The 22,242-nt window shown below is 58.2% G+C and overlaps 7 protein-coding genes across 7 annotated transcripts; 1 reads left to right on the forward strand and 6 right to left on the reverse strand.

Annotated features, from left to right (window-relative positions):
• Positions 1-399: 399 nt before the first annotated feature.
• On the reverse strand, positions 400-2,563 carry B0H64DRAFT_329042 (uncharacterized protein; the record flags this gene model as incomplete). Its single annotated transcript, XM_062800858.1, has 3 exons — positions 400-677; positions 872-1,310; positions 1,532-2,563. The coding sequence occupies 3 exons, from the start codon at positions 2,561-2,563 to the stop codon at positions 400-402; spliced, it is 1,749 nt and encodes a 582-aa protein (XP_062656213.1).
• A 401-nt stretch (positions 2,564-2,964) lies between these two features.
• On the reverse strand, positions 2,965-4,289 carry B0H64DRAFT_235169 (uncharacterized protein). The gene has a single exon (XM_062799782.1). The coding sequence runs from the start codon at positions 4,237-4,239 to the stop codon at positions 3,151-3,153; it is 1,089 nt and encodes a 362-aa protein (XP_062656214.1). The 5' UTR covers positions 4,240-4,289; the 3' UTR covers positions 2,965-3,150.
• Positions 4,290-4,391: 102 nt separating this feature from the next.
• Positions 4,392-6,359, forward strand: B0H64DRAFT_477808 (uncharacterized protein). Its single transcript, XM_062808218.1, has 2 exons — positions 4,392-4,886; positions 4,955-6,359. Exons 1-2 carry the CDS (start codon positions 4,816-4,818, stop codon positions 6,282-6,284), a joined length of 1,401 nt encoding a protein of 466 aa, XP_062656215.1. The 5' UTR covers positions 4,392-4,815; the 3' UTR covers positions 6,285-6,359.
• Positions 6,317-8,829, reverse strand: B0H64DRAFT_407456 (major facilitator superfamily domain-containing protein). Its single transcript, XM_062804566.1, has 3 exons — positions 8,000-8,829; positions 7,318-7,779; positions 6,317-7,253 (listed from the first exon to the last, which is right to left on the reverse strand). Exons 1-3 carry the CDS (start codon positions 8,423-8,425, stop codon positions 6,462-6,464), a joined length of 1,680 nt encoding a protein of 559 aa, XP_062656216.1. The 5' UTR covers positions 8,426-8,829; the 3' UTR covers positions 6,317-6,461.
• Positions 8,830-10,710: 1,881 nt separating this feature from the next.
• Positions 10,711-11,972, reverse strand: B0H64DRAFT_235384 (ubiquinol-cytochrome C reductase hinge protein-domain-containing protein). Its single transcript, XM_062799784.1, has 4 exons — positions 11,762-11,972; positions 11,391-11,586; positions 11,057-11,170; positions 10,711-10,997 (listed from the first exon to the last, which is right to left on the reverse strand). Exons 1-4 carry the CDS (start codon positions 11,846-11,848, stop codon positions 10,933-10,935), a joined length of 462 nt encoding a protein of 153 aa, XP_062656217.1. The 5' UTR covers positions 11,849-11,972; the 3' UTR covers positions 10,711-10,932.
• Positions 11,973-12,601: 629 nt separating this feature from the next.
• On the reverse strand, positions 12,602-13,518 carry B0H64DRAFT_445620 (uncharacterized protein; the record flags this gene model as incomplete). The annotated part of the gene is made up of 2 exons (XM_062806854.1): positions 12,602-13,165; positions 13,273-13,518. The coding sequence occupies 2 exons, from the start codon at positions 13,516-13,518 to the stop codon at positions 12,602-12,604; spliced, it is 810 nt and encodes a 269-aa protein (XP_062656218.1).
• Positions 13,519-18,966: 5,448 nt separating this feature from the next.
• On the reverse strand, positions 18,967-21,920 carry B0H64DRAFT_445621 (armadillo-type protein; the record flags this gene model as incomplete). Its single annotated transcript, XM_062806855.1, has 2 exons — positions 18,967-19,987; positions 20,191-21,920. The coding sequence occupies 2 exons, from the start codon at positions 21,918-21,920 to the stop codon at positions 18,967-18,969; spliced, it is 2,751 nt and encodes a 916-aa protein (XP_062656219.1).
• Between the last annotated feature and the right edge of the window lie 322 nt (positions 21,921-22,242).

Raw genomic sequence — 22,242 nt, forward strand, 5'->3', positions numbered from 1 at the left:
AATCGCCCACCCAAGTCCATTTGGCAACTCTACCCGGGGTACGAGTGTACAACACGACGATAAGGAGGACCCTACATAAGAGGTGCTGTCGATCCCGAAATCCGGTGCAGAAAATATGTACGAAGTACAGAATACATACATTAGGGGAGTTGTCGCCCTATTGGGGTTCTCCTGCCCCCGTCAACACGTGCCCGCAGTGGAATCTCTCCACAAATCGATCTCATTTGTACCCGACGGATAGACCTCGACCGCCGACGTCGGGTCGGGAACAGTCCTCACTCGCCAGGCCACGGCAGCGATAACGGTCGAAAAAGCCGAGCGCTGATGAAATTTGCCGGCCCCTTCGTCTCCCGAGGCGGGGCGGACGGTCTCGGCACTCTAAACGATCGACCACCGTCTTTACTCTGATCCGCCGTCCTGCGTCGGCGGAGGATACCATACCATGCATTCCTCCCTATATATCTCGCTCAGCGCGGTAAATGCAGGCCGCGGTAACCTCATCTCGAACCCGTCAATGGTTGTAAACCCGAGCCTCTGATACATAGACACCGCAACACCGGTGCTCTCGATGTACACCGGCAGTCCATCTGCCGCAGCCAAGCCGAGAACCTTCCGGGTGAGTAGGGAGCCGGCACCTTGACCTTGATAGGCGGGGTCGATGCAGACGAAATTCAAGCCTAGCCGGTTGTTGTTAGCCCTCGGATTCAGCGAGGCCGGAGAGCCGGGCCGGACCGGACGGGGTAAAGATCGGAGCGGCGCCTGCAGCGGCCCGGGCCGAAATCGAGACCCCTGGCTCGGAGCAAGACGGCCGCCGGGTGTGATGCTTGGATCCGGAATGACGGTAAAAACGGGGAAAGTTGATAGCACGTACAATAGCAAACTTGTTCGCCAAAGCACCTCTTCTTGGCCTCCTCCGCCAGCGACGCATAGTCGTCGAGGAACTCGCGCCGACATCCCTCTAAGTCCCGCAAATCGCTCCTCTCCAACTTGACATCTTCCGGGTGCGACGGTGAGTCCCACTTCGCAAAACCCGCGACCACGCCCGTCTCGGGATCCCGGGCGACCAGGAACCCACTAGCAGCATTGCGCAGCTGCTCGAGGGCGTAATCTTCCAGAAAACTCCGGAGCGCCCTGAGGCTCTCGGGGGCGGGGAACTGCGCATGCAGCAAGGGGTTGGCGTCCATGGCGGCAAGGTGGATCTCGGCGATGCGGGGCGCGTCAGCCTCTTGGGGCCGGGTGACCTCAAAGTTCCGAGCCATTGGAACGGGACGATGCACGATCGTTTCTGATGTCGCGATGGGAAGCGGGAGCTAGCTGCGCTTCGGAGCTTGCTGGGCCGGCCACGAGGGTCGGGGACTAAAAAAGGCGGCTAACGACGTAAGGTGATCATGTGACAGGGTGCCACGCGGCGTCAACACACCGTCTCCGAGTGGCCGGGGTTGGAAGATGAACCCTCGGCTTCCGGTTGGGTTTGGCGGTCTAATGTCTCCTTCTCTAGAGCGTTTTGTAACATCTGGTATGGGATCTCTACCCAGGCGTACCACTCTCCGCCGCGAAAGTGCTCGGCGATCAAAGGCAGAAAATGCTGGCCTGCACCGTCCATCAGCCAAACCCCACGGCAGTGGTACATGGCCAGGAAGTAGTATGCAAGAATGGCTAGGGCCTCAGGTCGGCGAGTGTCCAGCATCCGAACAAATGACGGGCCGAGCATTGATACCCAAGAGCAGAGGACATAAGCTCGGTCTTCCAGCTTGGGCTTCGCATCGAATACACACTGCACGAGCTCGACAGCGCGGAGCGCTTCTTCTCGCTCCTCCGAATCCAGGCTCACGGATGATGTGAGCCTCACCCGGATATCAGCGCACTCCTGCCCCTCGCTAGTCAGCTGGAACCACTGGGGCACCAGCTCGTCAAAGATGGCTCGGAGTTCGGTCTTCCGGAGCTCATCCCAATAGCCGTGCATGACGGTATGCATCCCGCGGTGAAGGTTTGCATATGCCACAAACCGAGATATGGCGGAATCGGCGTCTGAATCTCGGTGGGACAGCGTATCGCACAGCGCGTGGATCCCAAGCACGCTCGAGAATATGAAGACGGGCACACGCTTCTCGACCGAATCACCGTAGAGGCCGATATCGATGCTGTTGAAAATCGAGAGGGCCTGGGTTTGGAGTTGGATGGCTAGATTGTGATAGAAGGACTGCTGGTCGGGTCGAAGCACGCTGAGGTGGTGAGCTGAAATGGCGAGGACCGAATGCATGATGTATGGTTCCCGGAGGGCCAAGTTTATGATGATATCCTTCATACAGGTATCGATAAGGGGATGAATGTCGTTATTGGTAGTATAATGGTGCAGGAGCTGCATGTGGACCATGTCAACCCGCGAGTGCGGATTCTCGACCGGAGCGGACGGTTGCAGACCCGGGAATGATACCGATGGCGCCGGGGTGGAAGCAGGTCCCGCTGGGGTTTGCGGGCTGGCAGATGGGTCTGATGGCGACCGTTCAGCGGTCCGCCACGGAGTAGTGTACTGGCATTTCCGGTCGACCGTCGTGCAGTTCATGCAGTGTGGGCGAGTTTCGTCGCACTACATGGTTAGGTGATTGCTAAGGCGACATGATGCCAAGAAAAGACCTACTTTAACTACAGAGAAATTTCAGTCAGACATAAGCCAAGGGGTGGTCCAAGAGAAGGGGTACACCAACTATGTCGTTTCTTGCATTCAAGGCACCCGTTCCGGGACTTCCTGTGAGACCTCCTTTGGCTTCCGCGCATCATTCTTCGAACTTGTCTCCGGGGGGTCCGGGTGGTGCCGAGAGTCTTGTCCTCGCTGCGCTCCCAAAGCCGCTACCCATTGAAATGTCGGGAAAAAGAGGGGAAGAAGTTATAGCTATTACGCGGGTTCCGGCGAGGCCGCTCTCCCCTGAATGCCGCGTAGTCGCAATTTCTGTCATGACGCGTTGCGCTGTCACAGCCACATCCGCGTCGCCAAGCCAGATATGGATCCGGGCAAGGAAGCCCCGAAGCCGAGCGGCGGAGCATCTCCCGGGATTTGTGGGGTCCGTTTGGCACTTCGACGAAACTGTACCTCACGACGACGACGGCCGGCTGAAGCTCCTATGTAGACTACACGGATTTTCCAGCCGTTGGTCATAACTGCGTATCATCCGCCGGCGGCCTGTCCCAGCGTGGTTTGGAGTCCGGCTTGGCCCCGTTGTGGACTCCCCGCCCCACAAAGTGAAGCACCCAATCTCGGACTCGCCGCGTCTTTTCGAGCTGTGGGTGGGCGCTCCTTGCGGACGACAAGTCGGATGTGCTGTAGTATCCGCCGGTGTCGAGAGAATCCAGCTTCATTCGGTAAAACAGGTGCACCTTGGTCCAACCTTTTCGCAAACTGGATCCATAGACCTTCTGTCTGAATACGTTGAAAGCCACATTTTGGACGAGGACGACATCCTGGGGCCGCAGACCCGCAAGGGGGCTTTCTTCGACGTTGTCTGATGGGAGCCAGAAGGTTATAGCAAAGCCGGCCTTCGTCTCGTCTCCGACAAGCACCTCGACTAGGTATTTAGTGGCACCCCAACTGGTCTTGACGGCCCGCGGCTGTGAAATGGAGATGATGCCTACGATTAGATTGTAGGTCATGGTTTGTGGTTGAATCTTGACGAGATAGGCCGCTGACGGAATGGTCCTGAGGTCGCCAACAAGGTCGCTGCCACGGAACAGTATTGGCCCTTTGATGGACCCTGGCTGGCTACCATTGCCGCTCTGGAAGGAGGTGGTGTCGTCAAGGAACGATGTGGATTGTTCGGCCGACTGAGAGATCAGCTGAGAGGAAGACAACTCTTCGTGAAGGACAATTGAATGCTCGTAAAACTGAGAGAGGACGGAATTATGCTCGCCACCATCGCCGTCTGAGTCGAAGGACAGGGACACGGTCGTGAGAAATTCGGGGCTGGGGCTGAAAACAGAACTCCCTGGCCCATAGTCCTCACCTATGCCATACTGTTGCGAGAACCGCGTTGGGATGGTTGCCTTGCCCAGGGACAGTGATCTCCAAGCTGCAAGTTCTGGCGCTGATGAGGTTGTGGGATGCAATCCGCTCTCTGTAACCAGGCCGGCGAACTGCGCAGTGGTGTCTTGAAATTCCGACAACAGCCCGCTTGTACCCCAGTCGAGAGTATTGCTGTCTGGGGCCCCAGAAAATATTAGAATTTTGGTAACCATGATGTAAACCATGGGGGATGTTTGGTTGATGAGAAGAACTTGAAGATGCAAGTGGCCAGCTTGGGCAGGCAGCACCCCAGTTTTTTTGGAGATCTGCCAGGGGCAGTTCAAGGTGGGGCATCGGGCAACCTCCAAATCTTGAGAATCCTTCCCGCCTTTTCTGTCAAGTATCGAAATCAATCTTGAATTAAAGTACCTACCTTGATAAAATCATTCTGTTGACTTGGAACTACCACCTATGTGCCATATACCTTGTTATCTATTTCCTTTCTAAAATGCGGAGGGATACACAAAACTATCCATATTTTTTCGTTCCCCTTCCGTTCTGCAGCACCAGCTTCGGATCCCTGCACGCGCATGTGTCCCCCCTGTCGTAGTCAACTCCAAGATTTGTGTGGAAATTTAGGTTCCCCTTGGCGACCCAGAACTGCGGTCAACAAACTAGAGAGCCTCCGGTTGACACATAGGAGCAACTACCGCCCGCCAGACCATTCCTAATACCCAAGAGACCGTTTATGTAGGCGCGGTCTGCAGCCAAACCTACATTTTACGGCCAGAAACCGAGTTATTTCCGAGAACACCACAATTATGGCACCAGCCCCTTGGGATGCAGTTCCAGCCGAAAACACCTTGTTCGTCCTGGTGACGGGGGGGAATAGGTATGTCTCGCCCTGATGTTATACTCAGTTGGTCCCCAATGGCTCCGTTCTAACGTTATGTTCTGCAGCGGCATTGGTTTCGGAATTGGCGAGCGCCTTATCGACGAGTACCTCACCACCCGCTCCCTGTCCTCACATCTCGTCGTAATCCCCACCACGCGAAGTACCAAAAAATCACAAGAAACGATCGACGGCCTCCGGAAACATACCAAGGAATTTGCGGAAACATCGGCAGCCCTCCGTGCTCGTGGAGGGCCAAACTACGACCCGAGACAGACCACACAGCGCGTCCACATTCTCAGCGTCCAGCTCGACCTATGCAGCCTGCCGTCCATCCGCCGCTGTGCGGGTCAGCTTGTCTCCGGGACTCTCAGCAGCCCTAGTGACGATGCCAATTTCGTGTCTATCTCCGACGTCAAGATCCCGCGCCTGGATTCCATCATCTTCAACGCCGGAATGGGGGGCTGGTACGGGCTGAACTGGCCCAAGGTCTTCCACAACATCCTCACCAAGGGTCTCGTCAACGCCACAACATGGCCAACATTCAAGGGCGGTCTGAGCGGGTACCAAATCGACCCGATACACGGGGCAAAGGGGGGGAAAGGCACGGCGCAGATGGGCGAGGTCTTTTGCGCCAACGTATTCGGGCACTACGTGTTCGCGCAGCGACTGGTGCCGCTCCTAACGCGCCCCGCCGACAGCGCCCTACCGCCGGGCCGCATCATCTGGGAATCGAGCGTGGAAGGGGACTGGGAGAGCCTCTCGCAGGACGATTTCGAAGCGGTCAAGACGGAGGCGGCGTATGAGTCGACCAAACGCCTAACCGACCTCATGGCGCTGACCGCCACGCTGCCGACCTCCAAGCCCTCCGTCACCAAATACCTCACCACCACCACCACCCCCCCTCAAACCCAACCGCCCAAGATCTACCTCGTCCACCCGGGCGTCGTCCAAACCACCCTCTTCCCGCTCAACGCCTTCATGTTCTTCTGGTACAACATCGTGCTGTACGTGGCGCGGTGGCTGGGGTCGCCGTGGCACCCGATCACGGCGTACAACGGGGCGTGCGCGCCCGTGTGGGTGGCGCTGCAGGAGCAGGGGTGGCTGGACGGGGCGCGGGCGGAGCGGGTCAAGTGGGGGACCAGCACGGACCGGCGCGGCGAGTGCCGGGTCAAGAAGACCGAGGTGGACGGCTGGGGATGGGAGGGCCGCGTCGAGGAGGTGCGCGCCCTGAAGCGCGAGCACAAGCTCTCCGGCCGCCGGCCCGGCGCGGTGGATGTTACCGAGGAGAAGCTGGCTGGGTTTGGGGAGTTGGGGGCCGAGTGCTGGAGGAGGATGGAGGAGTTGAGGGAGAAGTGGGAGGAGAGGGCAGATGCGGCTGAGGCTGGGCGGTCGTAATGGCCTCGGTGTGGGGGGTGATGAAGTAGAGGTTCGCGGTGAGGTATATATTATTGTAATGGTAATGTCGAGGGGTCGTACATGCTCCCTCTCGTGCTACATTGATTCATATCATCCATGCTAAATACGGAGCAAACACTTCCCAAGCTCCTTCGGTGAACCGTGGCCAGCCACATATCATGAGATCTGTCCCCCATAACCATGTCCCCCTTCGGCACTATTCCTCGCCTCCTGGTCCGACTTGACCCTCCTCAACAGCAGCTTTTCCTTCCGCCCAAACAGCCCCAGGCACAAGGGCAACGGCACTACCACCAGGGCGAGCACCGCATGCAAGATCAACGCATCCCTCATATCTCCCGGTGGGTCCCCGTCTGCCCCGTCCCTCAACGCCCCGGAAACGATAATGATTATCCCACCCAGCAGCTGCCCGCCGCTCCACGCCAGCGTCGATGTGACCTCCGGACTTATGGGATGTGTCAGCTCGACGAGGTACTCGACGACGATTGGCAGCATCGAAAAGGACGAAGCCCCCAAAACGGCCATGACCACGTACGGGCCAGCAACGCCGCCACCATCGCGTGTACCGGGCATCCAGATGAAGATGAGGTAGCAAAGGCCGATGAGCGGGACGGCTAGTCTGATCGCAAGTAGGTAGGATTTAGTCCGGTCGATGATGGGCGACGAGATAGCCGAGGCGACCAGCCCCACGACGATGAGTACCGCGCCCGCAATGCCCGCTTCCTCGTCGTTGTAGCCGTGTGGGAGGAGTATCTGGTTGAGGAGGGAGGAGATGGAGTTGAACAGCGCGACATACATCGCGAAAGGGATGAAGAGGAGCCAGAACTCGACCTGATTGAAAAGGATTTTGGCGGACGCGCCGATGGAAAGTTTGGGGGTCTCGGCGGAGGGCGCTGCCGGCGTAGGGGGCCGTGAGGGGATGAAGAAGGCAGGGACTGCGCAGATTGAGGACTGTGGGTTGTTAAGAGCGGGTTCAATAGAGGGTTAAGGGCGTGGAAGGGGCAGGGGAACTTACGATTATGGAGACATAGAGGACCATGCGGGAGATATCGCTTGGCTGGCCAACCCAGAACGGAACGATTAACTGACCCAGGGCGGCGCCGAAGGGGTTTGCGAGACTCGACAGGGCCGTTGCGGCCACCCGCCCCCGGTTTGTGAACCAGAGGTCAGAATACCGTGACGGGGCAGCAAGCACGAATGGCTGCGCGAGCCCAGTGAGAATCTGGCCGAACATGACCACTCCGAAGATCCCCCCTGAGCTGGAATGCGAGCCAGCATAGCGGACCCAGTTCCCGATGAGCAGGAGGGCCGCAGCCGTGACGATGGATTTCTTTGGCCCCAGGTGCAGCACGTAGATGACCACGGGGGTAATGAAGGTAAATGAGAACAGGAAGGCCGTGCTCAACCAGTTAACGACAGTTTCAGTAGTGTTGAAGTACCGCGCCGCATGGCTAGCAACGGGGGAGAAGGTGAGCCACTAGTGAAAAGGATGGTCAGCGCGTAATGATGGGTATCACCTTCTCTACCCAAGTAAAGTCTCTGCAAGTAAATCCCGAGAACTCGACTTATAAACGGTTACGAGGTCGGTCGGGCACTTGCCATACACCTCCGACCAGAAGTCCAATCGGAAACGACATCCGCGCTCGGTCTGATCGTGACTAGCCAGTCTAGGATGAATATATAAAAACGTCACTTACATCCCAACTGACGATGATATTTAGCAACGTCAACTGTAGCAACCCAAACCATCGCCTTTTGTACACCTTGTATTCGACTCCCACTGCCCCTGTTTCCGCACCCAATCCGTTACCGTAAGCTTTCGCCTTCGGTGACCCAGGGCCGACGGGCGCGTGTGTCGCGTGCGCCGCTACCGTATTCATCTCAATGGCTGTCTCGTCCGAGGGGCCGTGGCTTCGGACTCCATTATCGCTGGCGCTGGCGCTCCCGGTCGTCTTGTTTCCCGTTTCGTTGACCTCATCCTTCAACTCCTGCCATGGGCGCAATTGTCCGCCCATACCAATATCCTCAGTTTCGCTGGCGCTCGGGCGGGTAGAGCCGGAATCGCGAGGCTTCGGGTCTTTTATCGTCGGCTGAGGCTCCGTCCCATCGAAGTCGCGGGCCATACCGAGCCTTTAAGCCCAGCGCCAAAGATTGTCAACCGTACTGTCGCACGGCATGGAACCGAGGACTCGGATCTTCAAATGCGGGTTGATGGCGAGGTGCTTGAATCCTGGTGCGATCCCTCCTTCGCGCTCAATTCAAGTGCTGGCACCTATAGAAATAATACTTCAAAATTTGCGGATAATACTGTGCAAAGGCCGTTAGTTAGATGGCGGAGCGCCCAGCTTCACGGACGATACGGGCCACTCGAGCCGCCTTGTGTCGCCAGTTCCCTCGGCTTCCTCTTCCCTGTTACCCCCGGTTCTGGTCCTTCCTTCCCGTTCTTGGCAGGTTAGATGCATCCAAACAAGGAAAGGGGCAATGGGACTGGGTCGTCCCCGCACTTCGAAGCTGTGGAAGGTGGCACACATGACTGGCTTCCAGAACGGGCGATACCTGGTAATCAAGTGACCTCGAACAAAGGAATCTTCATGTGCTTGTCACCCGAGACCCAAGCACCCCATGGACAAAAAAGCTGGACTCCAAATGTAGTAGGTAGCTGTCGACCAAACCTCAACTGTAGGTACGAAATGAAAGCGATTCGGAAACCTGAAGAAACTACATCTACTTAATTTACTATTCTTGTTCTATCTCATTTGTTTTGCTCGATTTGTTTTATTTAAAAAAAGCTTTTGCGTAATTCTTTTCTTTCCTGGGAGTCCGTTTTTTTTTTTTTTTTTTTTTGGACAGCGTGCCAGGCCGGTTAGTTATCTGGGAGGAGATTTCCCGTCGATTTATTCTAGCTGTTGTTTCGATATTGGCAGGGTTCAAAGCTCCCTGCCGACTGCCTCCCAATGTCAGCAACGTTCACAATGAGGCAACATTAAACAAAGCGTTCCAGCAGACGGGTCAGATATCTGACGAACGGATTACCGAAATCAGCCGGACCCCAAAACATCGAAAGAAGCATCAGACGAAGATCCCCGCATCTGCACACCATCGTCCCACACACTCCATGGTCCTCTATCTTCCTTGACGACACTGCATGCAGTTCAACCCTTGTTCGTCAGCCTTGAGCTCTTCGCCTAGGAACCTCAACAAAATAGAGCAAAAACAAAGAACGGATAGTAAGACGAAGGATCATCTCCCCGCCCTGGCGCAGTTGCGCGGCAAGATGCCTGATGCCTGAAGTGACACGCCGGCCGTATCTTGGCCGGCAGAGGTGGGAAGCCCAAGTCAACGTCAACCACCACTCCAACGCCAAACATCGCGCATAACTCATACCCAGCCCACACTAGCGTCCCCGCCTCAACCCCCTTCCGGCCGCCAGCCCCAAAAACTGCAAGTCATCCGCCCCTACCTTTCTCACAGTCCGCGCCGTCCATGTGTTCGCCGTGTAACCCAAGGCGCGCGGCGCGGGGGTCTCGCATAATTCTTGAGACTTCTGCCCCTCTCAGCTCCCACCAATAACAGCGCGATATCACGCACACAGACAGACACACTCACACACGCACGCATACTCACCCCCCCCACCTTTTCATAAAGACACCGATTATCACATCTCCAACCAAACCCAAAACCAACGTTACCCACCGGGCCGAGGGGAGGAGAAGAGAGACCACGGGAGGTGGGGCGAGGCTAGCTTGTGGAGTTTGTGGGCTGCTCAACGAGCAATGAGCTCCGAGACAACACCTACCGATGCAGAGCAGCCCGCATATGTAGGACGTGATACTAGACCATGTCGGCAGCCCGATCGAGAGGGCGCCGATGGGGGGACAACCCTGTCCCCTGACGCGTCCGATCGGGGAAGGGGCAAGGGTAATGGGGTATGGGTATGTGCGCCTCCCTTACCCGTGGTAACGGGAACGGTTTTATGTAGGTGATTCTCTCCCCGGGGAGGCGGGGGGGTATTGGGTGGAGGAGAGAGGGTGGTGTGTACGGGGCTGGGCCTTTTTGGGCGTCGAGAGAGCGAGGGGGCGTGAGACATCCCGTTCCTCTGGTTGGGTTTTGGGGCGGTCGGTAGATCTCGCTCCATCGAGGCGCCATTGGCGCCATGCAGCCCTACTAGATAGGAAACTGCATGCATCTGAGCTGTCAGAACATCTCCGAAACTGAGCCACGGAAGGGTGGCGGGTGAGTGGCAGGAAATGGACGAAGGCTATTGTGTGGTAGGTGTGGTAATCGGTATTTGTTTTCGGAGGGCGTAAATCAGACGATGATGGGAGGTAATGGTACAACAAGTCTAGGCCGGTGAACCCCCCCGACAGAACCCAGACCTGATCAACTATACAGGTTGTCGACTCCCACCGTCCTGTAGAATATCCCGTCGCACGATGTGTGTTGACCCTGTCCGCTCTCAGACAACCAAGCCAGCCAGCCAACGCCCTCAACTTCGTCTATAGGAACATCCTCCCTTCTATAGAAGCCATCTGGGCAACGAGAAAACGCTTCAACTGTATCCTGAGGGGCCGTTGGCTCTGGCCGTCGTCAAATCGCGAGACGACCAGATCGTGGAGACGTGGTGGTTGATTTATTTGAGGACGGACCAGAGCTTGGGAGCGGCGCACTGGGTGGCGCAGTGGGCGAGGTGGAAGACTGTGTCTCCAGGTCAGCAACCAATCAAACGGTGCATGGGCGAGGTCAGGGGGACGAACACTCCTCAACGCAGTCCTCCTTCGCACCACCTTCGGACTCGGCGCTGGTGACACGCTCGACGCACTCGTCAAAGTGATGCTTGGCGGGTGAGCATTGCTTAGAATTCCGGCACGCTATGTATGGTTCCATCGTCAGCATCCGTCAATATGTTGGGCGGGGGTGATCCCGTGAACTCGTTGTCGGTCGTGGCAAGCCAGCCCTAAGGAGGGAACATGGAATAGGGTAAGATCGGAATTCCCGCTAATTCGGGTTCCCTCCTCAGAGTAGATGGCATCTCGACCACTCGGGGGACCGGTAGGAGTGATATTGGTGACGGCATCGGTTGGAACCCACCTTCTTCGATCTCTTCCTTGGGGTCGACCGGCTCCTCCTCCTCCTCCTCCTCCTCTTCTTCCTCCGCCTCTTCCTCCGCCTCCTCCTCAGCAGCCGGCTCTTCCTCGGCAGCGGGCTCCTCTGCGGCAGCAGCGGTCTCGGTCTCGGACTTGGTGCTCTCCTCCTCCTTGGTGGACTCGGTAGTGGTCTCCTCGGGCTGTGAATGCGTCATTCAACCGTCAGCAACTGTACCACGAACAGGCCGTTTGCCCCCTAAGCTCTGCTGCAGCTGGGGGCCCGATCACCAGTCGAGATATGATGTTCCGGACAGGGAAGACAGCAAGCGAGCCCAGCCGGGGGGCAAGCGGAGAAAGTGACGCATCAAATCATACCAGCTCCTTCGCGGGGGCCTCGGCGTCGGCCGTCGCCCAAGGGGTGGCGGCCTCGACGAGGTCGGTTATGGTGTCCCAGAAACCCATAGTTTCGATCTGGCCGTAAGGGGGCGGCGAGCGGTGTCAATGGCGAAATGTGGGTGGGCAGGGTGCGCCTGAACGGGGTTTGCTCAAGTCGACAATCACAATCGCGCGACGTTGGAGCTCTCGCAAAAATCGGGTAAGCGAAAACCGTCCGGGCTTCCAATTGGTGGCTCCTGATTGGCTCCATTACTGGTCGACCGGGCTCCGGGTAATCCCGCCCATCACGTGGTCCAAGCCAAGGCTGGCCTTGAAGCGGCTCCAGCTTTCTTCCTTTCAAGGAGTTTTTTGAGGGAGCTCCGAACCGGGTTGCATCATGACGCAAAGTACATGTGCCCATCCTGCGGCATGATTAACAAGCTGCAGAAGCTGACACCCAGCTTACGATCTTGGGGGCCGCAAGGCTCCGAGCCTCAAGGCAGATCGGCGAATTTTTGACACAGGATCGGACAGTTTGAAGGTCTTTCGGGTATCTCGAGAGAAAGAGGTACCCTTGGAACAATTGTACATAGTGAGGCCGGGTCCCAAGGCCGGTACAGATGACGGAATAAACGCCCACCAAAGCTGACGCAGCGCCCCCTTCTCTATTACACCTTGCGGACAGGATGGAATAAAATGCGATACAAGAACAGTCAAAAACTAATGGTATCAACAATCGAATGCCGTGCAGCTAGCAACAATGACAAACGAAGAAAAGAGCTCAGAAAATAACAGAATACGTGAAACTCCGAAACAATCCATCGCAAACCGCCTCATCCTTCACTGTCGCTCGGCTTCCTCCCGCATACGCTCCTCGTATTGTATGCTGATGGCCTGGGTCTGCGCCTCCACGTAGTCCGGGGGTGGCTCGTCAGGAGCAGGCTGAGGCGGTTGTTGTTGTTGCTGTTGTTGCTGCTGTTGCTGCTGTTGCTGTTGCCGTCGTTGCTGCTGCTCCTGCTGCGGTGGTTGTTGTTGCTGCTGCGCACCGGCCTGGGTGTTGCCGGAAGCCCCAGACGAGGATGGTTCCGCCGTGTTGGGCTCGTACGGCGGCGGAGGCTCGAGGTTCTGCGCAGGTATTAAGCCCAATTCCTGCGCATGATTCAGGCGCTCTTTCAGCCACTCAAACTTGGTTTGGAAATCGCTGTGCCCGCCGTCCCTGAATATAAACTTGACCTCCACCCGGGGAACATGCATGGGGATGCCTCCGCCCGGAACCGGCCTCACGGTACCACCCCAGCTCCAGGGGCCAATCCATGATGACTGAACATGTGTGTCGGAGAAGTTCAGCACAGGCGTAAAGAAGGATTTGAAATCCTCACTCGGTCTGGCCGGAAGGAAGATCACCTGCGCCCGGTCAGCTTAGCTCTCACCCAGCTCTAAGAGGGCCAAGCGACCGCGGACCCTGGACCACCAGCCTAAGAAAGCTAGTGGGTGTTGGGCGGTGTACTCACCCGCTCATTCGTGATGTAGGCAATGCCGTTGTCGCATTTGAGGGAGAACGGGTCGGCGATTTGAAGCTCACGGGGCGTTGATACCTCGAGGCTGACGCGTGGTCGTGAGGTATGCAGTATCTTCTCGCCGGGGATGGGCACAATTTTGCCATCCCGGGTCAGCATGACCCAGCTGTCCTCTTCGTCAGATTGGGAATTCCGAAAGAGTGTCCATGTGTGCTGCTCGGCCAAGAATTGGTCGGCCATGATCCGGCGGCAGCAAGAGACGGGAAGTCGAAGAGGGACGGGGGCCAAGGGGGGGGGTTGTTTGGAAGGGGGGCCCTTGGGCAGGGCAGGTCAGAGCAGGGGGTGCGATTTGCGACTGGGAGCAAGCGCGCCGGGGAAGGTGAAGGCCGGGTTTCGGGGTTTGGAAAAGGCAAAAGAGACACACGAGAGCGTGTGACCGGGGATGGGGATAATAAAACCATCACTTACTTTATTGACATGTTGAGGAGGCGGGTAAGGTAGTTTGGAGCTGGCCGCAGAATGGCCCGCTGTGCCCGCAGAGGTGTCGTCTGGGTGTCCCACAAGAGGCCGTTCGATGGGGTCTCGATTCGTCAGATTTGGAGCCCGCTAGCCCATCCACAGCCCATCCACTGCGCAGGGTTCACACAGTAGCGGCACAAAAAGGGGAGCGACCAGTTCGTCCCGCACCAGTGCCGCCTGCAGCAGAACAGGGTCGAGATCTGAGAAGTTTGGGTGCTCTGCGGCGCCTGTAGTATCTGGTGTGGGCCAGATTTGCTGGAGGTGCTCACAGCCTATACTTGCCTGGCCCTCTCGGGGTGCCTCTTCGCCGGGATGCGTGGGATACCTGGGTCGATGGAGATGCGGGACTTGATGCGCCTCGGCAACCTGGAACCCAACCTCTCGAGAGCCCGTCCTGCCGGGCCTGGGTAACCTGAGCTAAGGAATGGCGCCCCTCGGGGTGCCCGGATGGAACAGGTCGAAGACAACGAGTCAGGCCGATCCGTGGCGGGCGCGCGATTGACAGCACACAGTAGGTGCTTGAATATTGTGTAGGCCGTTGCGCGCGTGTTGATCCTCTGCAGTGGTGTGAAGTGTGTGTCTGCGGGGTGGTCCCAGAGCTTGATGGTCGGGAACTGGAGAGGATGTTTCCAGGGCCAGGGTAGAACATGGGGCATGGGTAAGAGCGGGCCAGGAGCCCTGGCGTGGCGTGTTATCCTGGCCTTTGGAACCCCGCGCTAACAGCCCGTGGGCCCGCAGCGGTTGAATTGTGGATCCAATTCTAGTGTGGGACTTGTGTCGGCCATACCCGTTCGCGGTCGTTGGGAACATGGAGATCTCAGTCGACCACCACGGCGGTGTTGAATTTTAGATTCCCGGTAAATTGGATGGAAAAGGCCAAGAGCATGCTAATAATGAGACAAAATCCCAACCAGAGGTTGCAGTCCCAAGAGAAACGCCATTCCCGTCGATTTGGCGAGGCTTACTAAACAATTCAAAAGCGATAACCTGGAAGGCAATCCGGAGGGAACGATGGAGTGAAGAGAATTCCTAGCCAAACCAAGATAGGCCGCCAACCTGACTGAAGCGGTTAGACATGGTTAGCCTACGTGATCGAAGGCTGTTTTGACTGCTCGAACGTTCCTGCCAAACGGATGTTTCGAAAACTGCAAAAATAACAACAGGCAGGAACGACTCGGAGAACTTCCGTCCAGGACTCGAGGCCATCCAATGATAAAACTCAAAAGGGAAAGAAGGGATGAGCGGTTCAACTTTTGCTTTATGCAGCTCACGCTTGAATTCCGTGCTTTTTCCACATTCGCACGGGACCGAGCTGGCAGTTTTTACTGCTGCTGTGCTGTCCCACGCTCCCGACCTCCCACAGCTTCCAATGCGCACTACCCGTCCGGAGATCGTGATTCCTCTTATCAACGCCGCCATGCCCTAGGACGGGATGCCAATTTCTGCCCACCGGCGAAACGGAACGGCCGCTTCAAGTTGGCACGGGAAGGGGGCGTGCAGAAGCAACACTTGTCGCTCGTCTCTCGTCGCAACTTCAAACTGCTGCTGGGACAGCTGTCAATGAAGCAGTCGAGCCAGGATAACTACTGTGTAGGTAGGTCTGCTGCTTCATCCCGCGCGGGTACTGTGCGATACTCGCGCGTTCTTCCTCGGGCAGACGCCGACCCGACACCTGCCGCCCAACCCCAACCTCCGGTCCCGCAGTTCTTGTCGACCTCGACGAGCAAGCGCACTCCGGTTTCTGGCAGTACGCCACACTGTCTGTTTCGGTTGATCTTTGCATCGAGGCGGACAGCACAGTGATTGTGAACAAGTGGGACGACAGTCTTCCGTCCGGACCCCCTGTCGTCCAGCACCCATGCCTTCATGAGACGTCATTAAACTCCTTCGTATGCGTATGATGAGAGCCGTCGAGGCTAATTATGTGGCTCCAGCGCCCCGGGCTCCTTCATCGACGCAATCAGCACAGTTCGCCGAACAGTTGATGCCGCCCGTGACCTCATGGCTGGATCCCCCGGTTCAACGCACCCCGGTCGTGGCCAATGCCGAAGCCACAGCAAAGCACAAGGCAAGGCGGCGTTGCCGACTGCGGGCGACGGGGGACGTCCACAGCACTTTCGGGACGAGTTAACCGGCGTTAGGGCTAACCCGCATCATTATGGGTATTAATTCCTTGCCGAGTACGGCCATTCCAAGGAACCGCCGGCTCCCCTGCGTCGGCGTCGGCTCGCCGCCTATCAATGGGCGCAATTTGCACACCGAGCACAGGGGCCGCATGGCACTTTCCCGAAGTGTCCGAGTTTCTCACCGCCCGGTACCATCCGTCCACGAGGCAAGCGATGGAGAGAACTGTCTTGCCCCACCTGCCGGAGCTCGCCCGGTCCCTCTTCAACCACAACGGACGCTCGCTCGACAGGACGGGACCGGGGAAAGCTCCCCCGTCCGGGGAAGGACGGCGCCCTCGCTCTCAAACTCGCTCTGGTACAGTGTGCTTATGTTCTCCTGCTTCTAGAACACAAGAACGGGGTCGCAGACGTCAACGATCCGCGCCATACAGTCGGAGTTCTGTCGGCTACGAGCCATGGCCAGCCAGCTGTGTGCCAGTTCACTCTCACCGGTCCGCACGCTTGGTATACATACATACATACATGCCACGGCCATCATGGAAACGGGCCCCTCCCGTGCCCTAGGGTGCCCAACGACATGGAGCAATCGAATTGGGATTGGAGTCCAGCTCTCATGTTCCACAACAGGCAGCCCGTCCTGACGGCTCGCCGGTTTTGTCATGGTCAGTTCCACTTCTGGACTCCATCCCCGACTCCGGCTAGATCTTGCCGTGAGCTTCCCACTCTGGTTACATCCTTGTATGCTCCTGCTACTGGGCCCGGCACCCGCGCAGTCGGTTTCTCGCCTTGCCTCCTGGGTAAACTCTAGTTCTTCGTCCTCCAATAGTGTTTGTTGAACAAGGCGAGACTGCGTTTGGCAAACTTGCATACATGCGCAAGCCAATTGCCCTCCCAAAGCCGGCTGCAGCGCTCTCGACCGGCACGTGGATGACTCGATTCGAGGAATACTGTTCAACTATCTGGAAAGGTCTGGACTCCACACAAAATACAAGAAGACTTTTGTAGCCTAGGGAGTCGGCCCACGAGCGTCCGATCATTTTCCAGTCAACCGAGCTCTGAGGTCAGACAGCATCACGGTGGACGGCTATCATCTGCTCTAGTTTGGTTCAAGGCGGAAAAGGATGAGCACCTGCACTGTGGCTTGGCCATAGCTGTCCTCGGCAACCGCCCAGCATCGGCTTGGTGTGGTCACTCCGGTTCGAAACGTGACCCCTGCATCCGATCCCTCGGGATCGCTCTGATGAGGTGCCTTGAAGTCCAGGCCTCGAGCACCTGGCTCGGCCCGATCGTTCACAAATGGTTCGATCAGCGAGCAAAAACAAACCTAATTACGCTTTGTGAGGGGAAGGGCTGTCGAGTTCCACAATCTGATGAGTATCTGACTCTCTGACGAAGATCACCCGTCTTTTCCGTTGCTACCCTAGATGAGACGATGGGCGGAAGAAGGTCGGATGGTGGAAGGTTGCTCTCCTGGCTCTGGACACGGCTTGGGATGCCCGCCGTGAAGGGTGATGATGAGTCGAGACGTTTCTCTGACAAACCGGGCCAGTCAGCAGGCCGTTTCTGCGCGGGCATTGAGAACATGTGGACCAACCATCGGTCCATTCCAACGGGGGGATCGGTCGACAACAGATCACCGATTCTCTGGCCTTAAGCGGGGGTATTCCGCCGACCGCTCTAGTCCCTCGCCTGGTCTGTTTTCCGGCCGCGTTCCCCGCCGGACGTTCCATGGGATGGGGTTTTCATTAACCGATTCGCCGCCTCTCTCTCGCCTTGCTCGAACGTTGATGCACCCAAGGAATCTCTTGTGAAGGCAAAGGGCGCCCTTGTCGGTTGTGATTCCTTTTGGAGACGTTATCCCAGGCATCCCCTCGTGACTTGTTCATCACCAGCTGGCTAGGCGCTCCGATTGGGTACTCCTCGAGCACTCGAGAGGGACACAACAGTCCAGCACGAGACAAGGGGGACACCACGGTACCGGCGAGTAAGAAATTGGCCAAGGACTTATGCAGGGCTTACACTTGTCAAGTTGAGCTCCGAGAGCTAGCTTTATGTCCGCAGCCCAAACTCAGCCCGTGCTTATTGCTCCTTCCGTTCAACAACACGAGCCCTCGTGGCCTCGGGTCACCATCTGAGTCAGAACGGTATCATGTGCTGAGCCACTCACGCAACACAGCAGCGCCTCTCACTCACTGCTCACCAGGACCCAGAGGATGAAATTGAGATTCTTGTCTCTCATTATGCATACAATCATAAGCTTCATTATCTCGACACCCTTGGCGTTGTCCCGAGCGGAAGTCCCCTGGAATGAGCGCCACCATGACAAATAGAAACACGCATTCCCTCTCCTTCCCCTTTCCCCCGCTTTCTTCTGCTCTGAGATTGAGGAACATGAGACTTGACCCGAAAAAGGGGGCAGGAAGGGGGGGCGACATAAGGAAACCCAACCAAAATCCGGCCCTGAATACCCCGATTGCCAATGTAAATGCCCCATGCCAGTACGGCTCCCTTTCCAACAACATCGACCAAAGAATTTCCATCACAGACGGGAGGCGGAAAAAGCGGGAAGGCGCGGCGGGCTCATCTCGCCACCGCCAACCGTTCATACTTCGCCCGAAAGGCGGTAAGAGGCGGTTTTCCAGCCAGTAGCCAGTGCAATCCCCTTCGACCACAGCAGGAATGTATAAAAAAGAACAGCCGAGATCCCCCTTTTTTTTCCTGCTATGCGCGGAAACTGCGGCAAAACATGTAACAAGAACGGACCAACCAACTAGCCAGCCAACCACCATGTATTTGAAGCGTTGGGGGCCGGCCGCAATTTGGGTTTCGTTCTCCTCAGTCGGGCAACATGTCCCGTGCGTGGTCCTCACGCCACCCGCCACAGTGTTTTGACAACAGCAGCAGGCCAGCTATAGGCTAGCCAGTCATCAAGGAATCCGGGGGAGGGGGGAAGAGAGGCGGGGGAAGGGGGGCGCACAAAAGGCAGCTACCCCCTTGTCCCCAACCCGGAACCTCTGCCCACCTTTGGAAACATGCCCCCCTCTCAGCTCAGCCACGGCTCATTGGACCGCGCGGCGCCCGAGCCGACGCCCACGGCGCCCCCAAAGTCAAGCCTGGGCATCTCGATCCTAGGCGGGGCCTCGGCCGCAGGCGCACCACCACCACCGCCAGCAGCAGCAGCAGCAGGGGCCAGCTTCTTGGCCGGGCTGGCGGGGCGGGCGCGCTTGGCCCTGGACTCGGGCGGGGGCCCGTAGCGGACGTCGCGGACGTCCCAGGCGTCGTCGGCGGCGGCGGCGACCCAGCGGCGCAGGCCGTCGTGGACGGCGCCGTAGAACTTCTCCTTGCACAGGCGCAGGCTGCCGCCGAGGCAGCGCTCCCAGCCCGAGATGCGCAGCTGGGCGCGCAGGGCGTTGCGCTCGTGCCGCGTCGGCCCCGCGCACGCCAGGATCGCGTTGAGCAGGTCCAGGTGCGACGCCAGGTAGTTGGTCGCGTCCCACTCCACGCCGCCGACGTAGGGCGCCGCCGGCACCGGCGGCCGCTCCTGCGGGAAGTGCCGGGCCTGGTAGGCGAGCTCGTCGAGGGGTTGTTGATCCGAGGCGGAGGAGGTGGATCTGGCTGAGGACGAGGAGGTCTTCCTGTCGGCGGACGGCAGGGCGACGATGTTGAGGTTGTGCAAAAAGATCCAGAACACCTCCTTGGTCACGTTGACGACCTCCTTGCACCAGACGCGGTAGGGCCGCTCGCGGCGCATCTCCAGGACGAAGTCCACGGGCCGGTCCTCCTCCTTCGGCTCAGGGTCGCGCAGGAAACCGAGCACGGTCCGGGCGCGGATGCCGCGCTCCTGCGGTGTGGCGCATTCGATGTAGGTCAGCAGCAGGGAGGTGATAATGTTACGGGTGGTGAACTCGCTGGGGCCCTTCTTCTCCGGGTCGAAAATCATGTGCAGTAGGGCCGGGAAGAGGGTGGCGTGGATGGAGTGGAGGTACTGCAGGGCCATGTCGGTGGTACAGAGCGCTTTGAGACACAGCAGGTTCTCGTGCAGTAGCGCATCCTCATGCTCCTCTCTGCGGGGCGGGGGGACGTTAGCCACGTTGCTGAGGGGGAATGGGGGGAAAGGTAGGCGCATGGGTCCGGGACCCTGGCTGCTCCGAAGGCTGTATCCGAGACAACACGGCGGTAGGCGGCCGCGCCGTCGTCGCAGCAGCAGCAACACCATGCAGGGTCCCATGACCAAGCCCAAAATAGACAAGACGGGAAAAAGACGTACCTCCACTCGACAGCCAGGATACGGTGTAGCAGCTCGACGATTTCCTTCATGCCGCCCTGGCGAATAAAGTCCTCGGTCCAGGCGACGGTCTCGTTGCGGAGCAGCAGGCGCAGCTTGTGCAGCTTGCCGACCTCGACGAGCTCCGGCTGGTGCACCTTTTGCAGGTATGCCACGAAGTCGCCCGGGAGCTGCTGGCCCTTCACCTTGGCCAGGAAGCTGCTGCCGTAGCTGGACGCGAAGGGCGAGGGCGGCTCGCTGACGAGGCTCTCGCTCGATTTGGTTCGGAAGTGCCGGCCGAGGGTGCTGTCGCCCTTCTTCTTGGCGGGCGAGGCCGGATTGGATTTGTTACCGGTTCCCCGGACGATGGTTAGGCTCAGACCCCTGCCGTGCTTCTTTTTCTCCTTCTTGGCGGGACTTGCACTGTTATTTTCGTCCAGCTGTTGCTCGGGGAGACCTGTGGCCGGCGGGCCGGTCCCACTTCCCGCTCGCGGCTTGCCGTCGTGGGAGGACGGGCGGTCCATCTTGGCCTGCATTTCTGCCCAATCCTGCCGGATGAACTCCATCTTGATGGTCTCGCTAAGGTTTCGCATCTTATACCGCTGGTTTTCGGGGATGTTGCGGCGGTCCAGCATGGCCTCGAGATGCTTCGGGATGTCTTTGGGGTCGATGGCGGGCATCTCGGGTGCTGGCGTGGTAGCTGCCGGTGCCGACGAGTTGCTCCTAGATCCAACCGTAGGCCGTGGCGCGGCTTCTGACGACGTGCTGCCTCTGCCCCACGTCAGCCGCTTTGCACGGCTGTCACTCCCGCCCGAGCCGGTTGACCCCTTCGTGTCGTCTTCTTTACGACTAATGTAGGTCTGAAATGATTTTGGACGTGGCTTCTTCTGTAGGGATGGCGTTGGCGCGCCGGAACGGGCCGCGGGGGGATAATACCCAGCACCCCTGATGGGCATATCAACCGGCGACTCAAGGCGTGGCGAGGACGGCCCGAGCTGTTGGGACGCGAACTGGGCGAAGATGGGGGTAGGCGGAGCCAGGCTGGTGTAATGATCGCTCCCCAGCGAATTGGGTGGCGACCTGTTCTCCTTGTCTTTCTCTTTGGTAGGGGCGTCGCCCTCGTCCGTTAGCAACTGTTTCAGATTCTTCATGGACTTGGGGCGAATCAGCGCCGCCAGGCTGGTCGCCGACTTGGCCTTCTTGGGCTTTGTCGGCGAGTTGTCCCTGGTCTTGGGCGGCTTGCTCGAGTCTCTGTCCCTTCCAAAGGCCCTCAGCGAGATGGTAGAAAACCCGGTCTTTGTCGGCGACGACGGCGGCTGGTCGCTCCGGCCGCCCCGTTCGCGCCCTCGTCTCTCGGGAGACCGCTCTTGTCTGTTCTGCTGCAGCTCGCCGAGGGCGTGAGCGTATCGTTGTGGTTCCATGGCCGCCGCCGCTGCCGCGTCAAAGCCGACGTGGAACACGCCGCTTTGCCTGCTTGGGGCGAGGCTCTGTTGTGACATGTGGAAGGCTGGCGTTGTGGCTATCGGCGCGATAAGAGGAGCGGATGGCAGACCCGAGCCGTCCGAGTTGTTTCGCTTGTGGCCGCCGCCCATGAGCGAGCGCAGCACCGACGATTTGGATCGCTGGCGGTTGCGCGGTACGGCGTCGGCGTCGGCGTCAGTGTCGGTGGGTGGATGCGAGGTTGTTGATGCCGGAAGACCGTGCATCGTGTTTAGACCCGTCACGGAGGACATGGTCACTGTTGTTTAGATGAGGGATGCGTGTTGCCGTGGGATGCGAGACAACAGATGGGTACACCCGAGGTTGCGGTGTCGGTGTCTCGGAGACGCGCCGTTCTGGAACGCCCGAAGAAATGCCAATCAATGCTAATACGAACTCGAATGCCCAATGCAAAATGTAAATGCCAGAAGAAGAAAAAGGGAAGAAGTGGTAACAAACACAACACACACTCTTGTTGGATTGCCGCGATGCGGTGCTATGCCATTGCCGTCAGAACCATGGAGAAGTCCGATGGCTGACCCAAGGATCAGAGGTCGTCCCCTTTGGAATGGAATG

Source organism: Chaetomium fimeti (genome assembly GCF_033439085.1).
Source record: "Chaetomium fimeti strain CBS 168.71 chromosome Unknown B0H64scaffold_7, whole genome shotgun sequence".
Classification (NCBI taxonomy): domain Eukaryota; kingdom Fungi; phylum Ascomycota; class Sordariomycetes; order Sordariales; family Chaetomiaceae; genus Chaetomium; species Chaetomium fimeti.

Bases quoted from the DNA above. Each gene is read 5' to 3' on its own strand.
- B0H64DRAFT_235169 (XM_062799782.1), bottom strand. From the start codon at position 4,239: ATGGTTTACATCATGGTTACCAAAATTCTAATATTTTCTGGGGCCCCA.
- B0H64DRAFT_477808 (XM_062808218.1), top strand. From the start codon at position 4,816: ATGGCACCAGCCCCTTGGGATGCAGTTCCAGCCGAAAACACCTTGTTC. The intron at 4,887-4,954 runs GTATGTCTCGCC...TATGTTCTGCAG, and splicing joins CTGGTGACGGGGGGGAATAG to CGGCATTGGTTTCGGAATTG.
- B0H64DRAFT_407456 (XM_062804566.1), bottom strand. From the start codon at position 8,425: ATGGCCCGCGACTTCGATGGGACGGAGCCTCAGCCGACGATAAAAGAC. The intron at 7,780-7,999 runs GTAAGTGACGTT...CCTTTTCACTAG, and splicing joins ATATCATCGTCAGTTGGGAT to TGGCTCACCTTCTCCCCCGT. The intron at 7,254-7,317 runs GTAAGTTCCCCT...AACAACCCACAG, and splicing joins TCCTCTATGTCTCCATAATC to TCCTCAATCTGCGCAGTCCC.
- B0H64DRAFT_235384 (XM_062799784.1), bottom strand. From the start codon at position 11,848: ATGGGTTTCTGGGACACCATAACCGACCTCGTCGAGGCCGCCACCCCT. The intron at 11,587-11,761 runs GTATGATTTGAT...ACGCATTCACAG, and splicing joins AGGCCCCCGCGAAGGAGCTG to CCCGAGGAGACCACTACCGA. The intron at 11,171-11,390 runs GTGGGTTCCAAC...AACCATACATAG, and splicing joins CAAGGAAGAGATCGAAGAAG to CGTGCCGGAATTCTAAGCAA.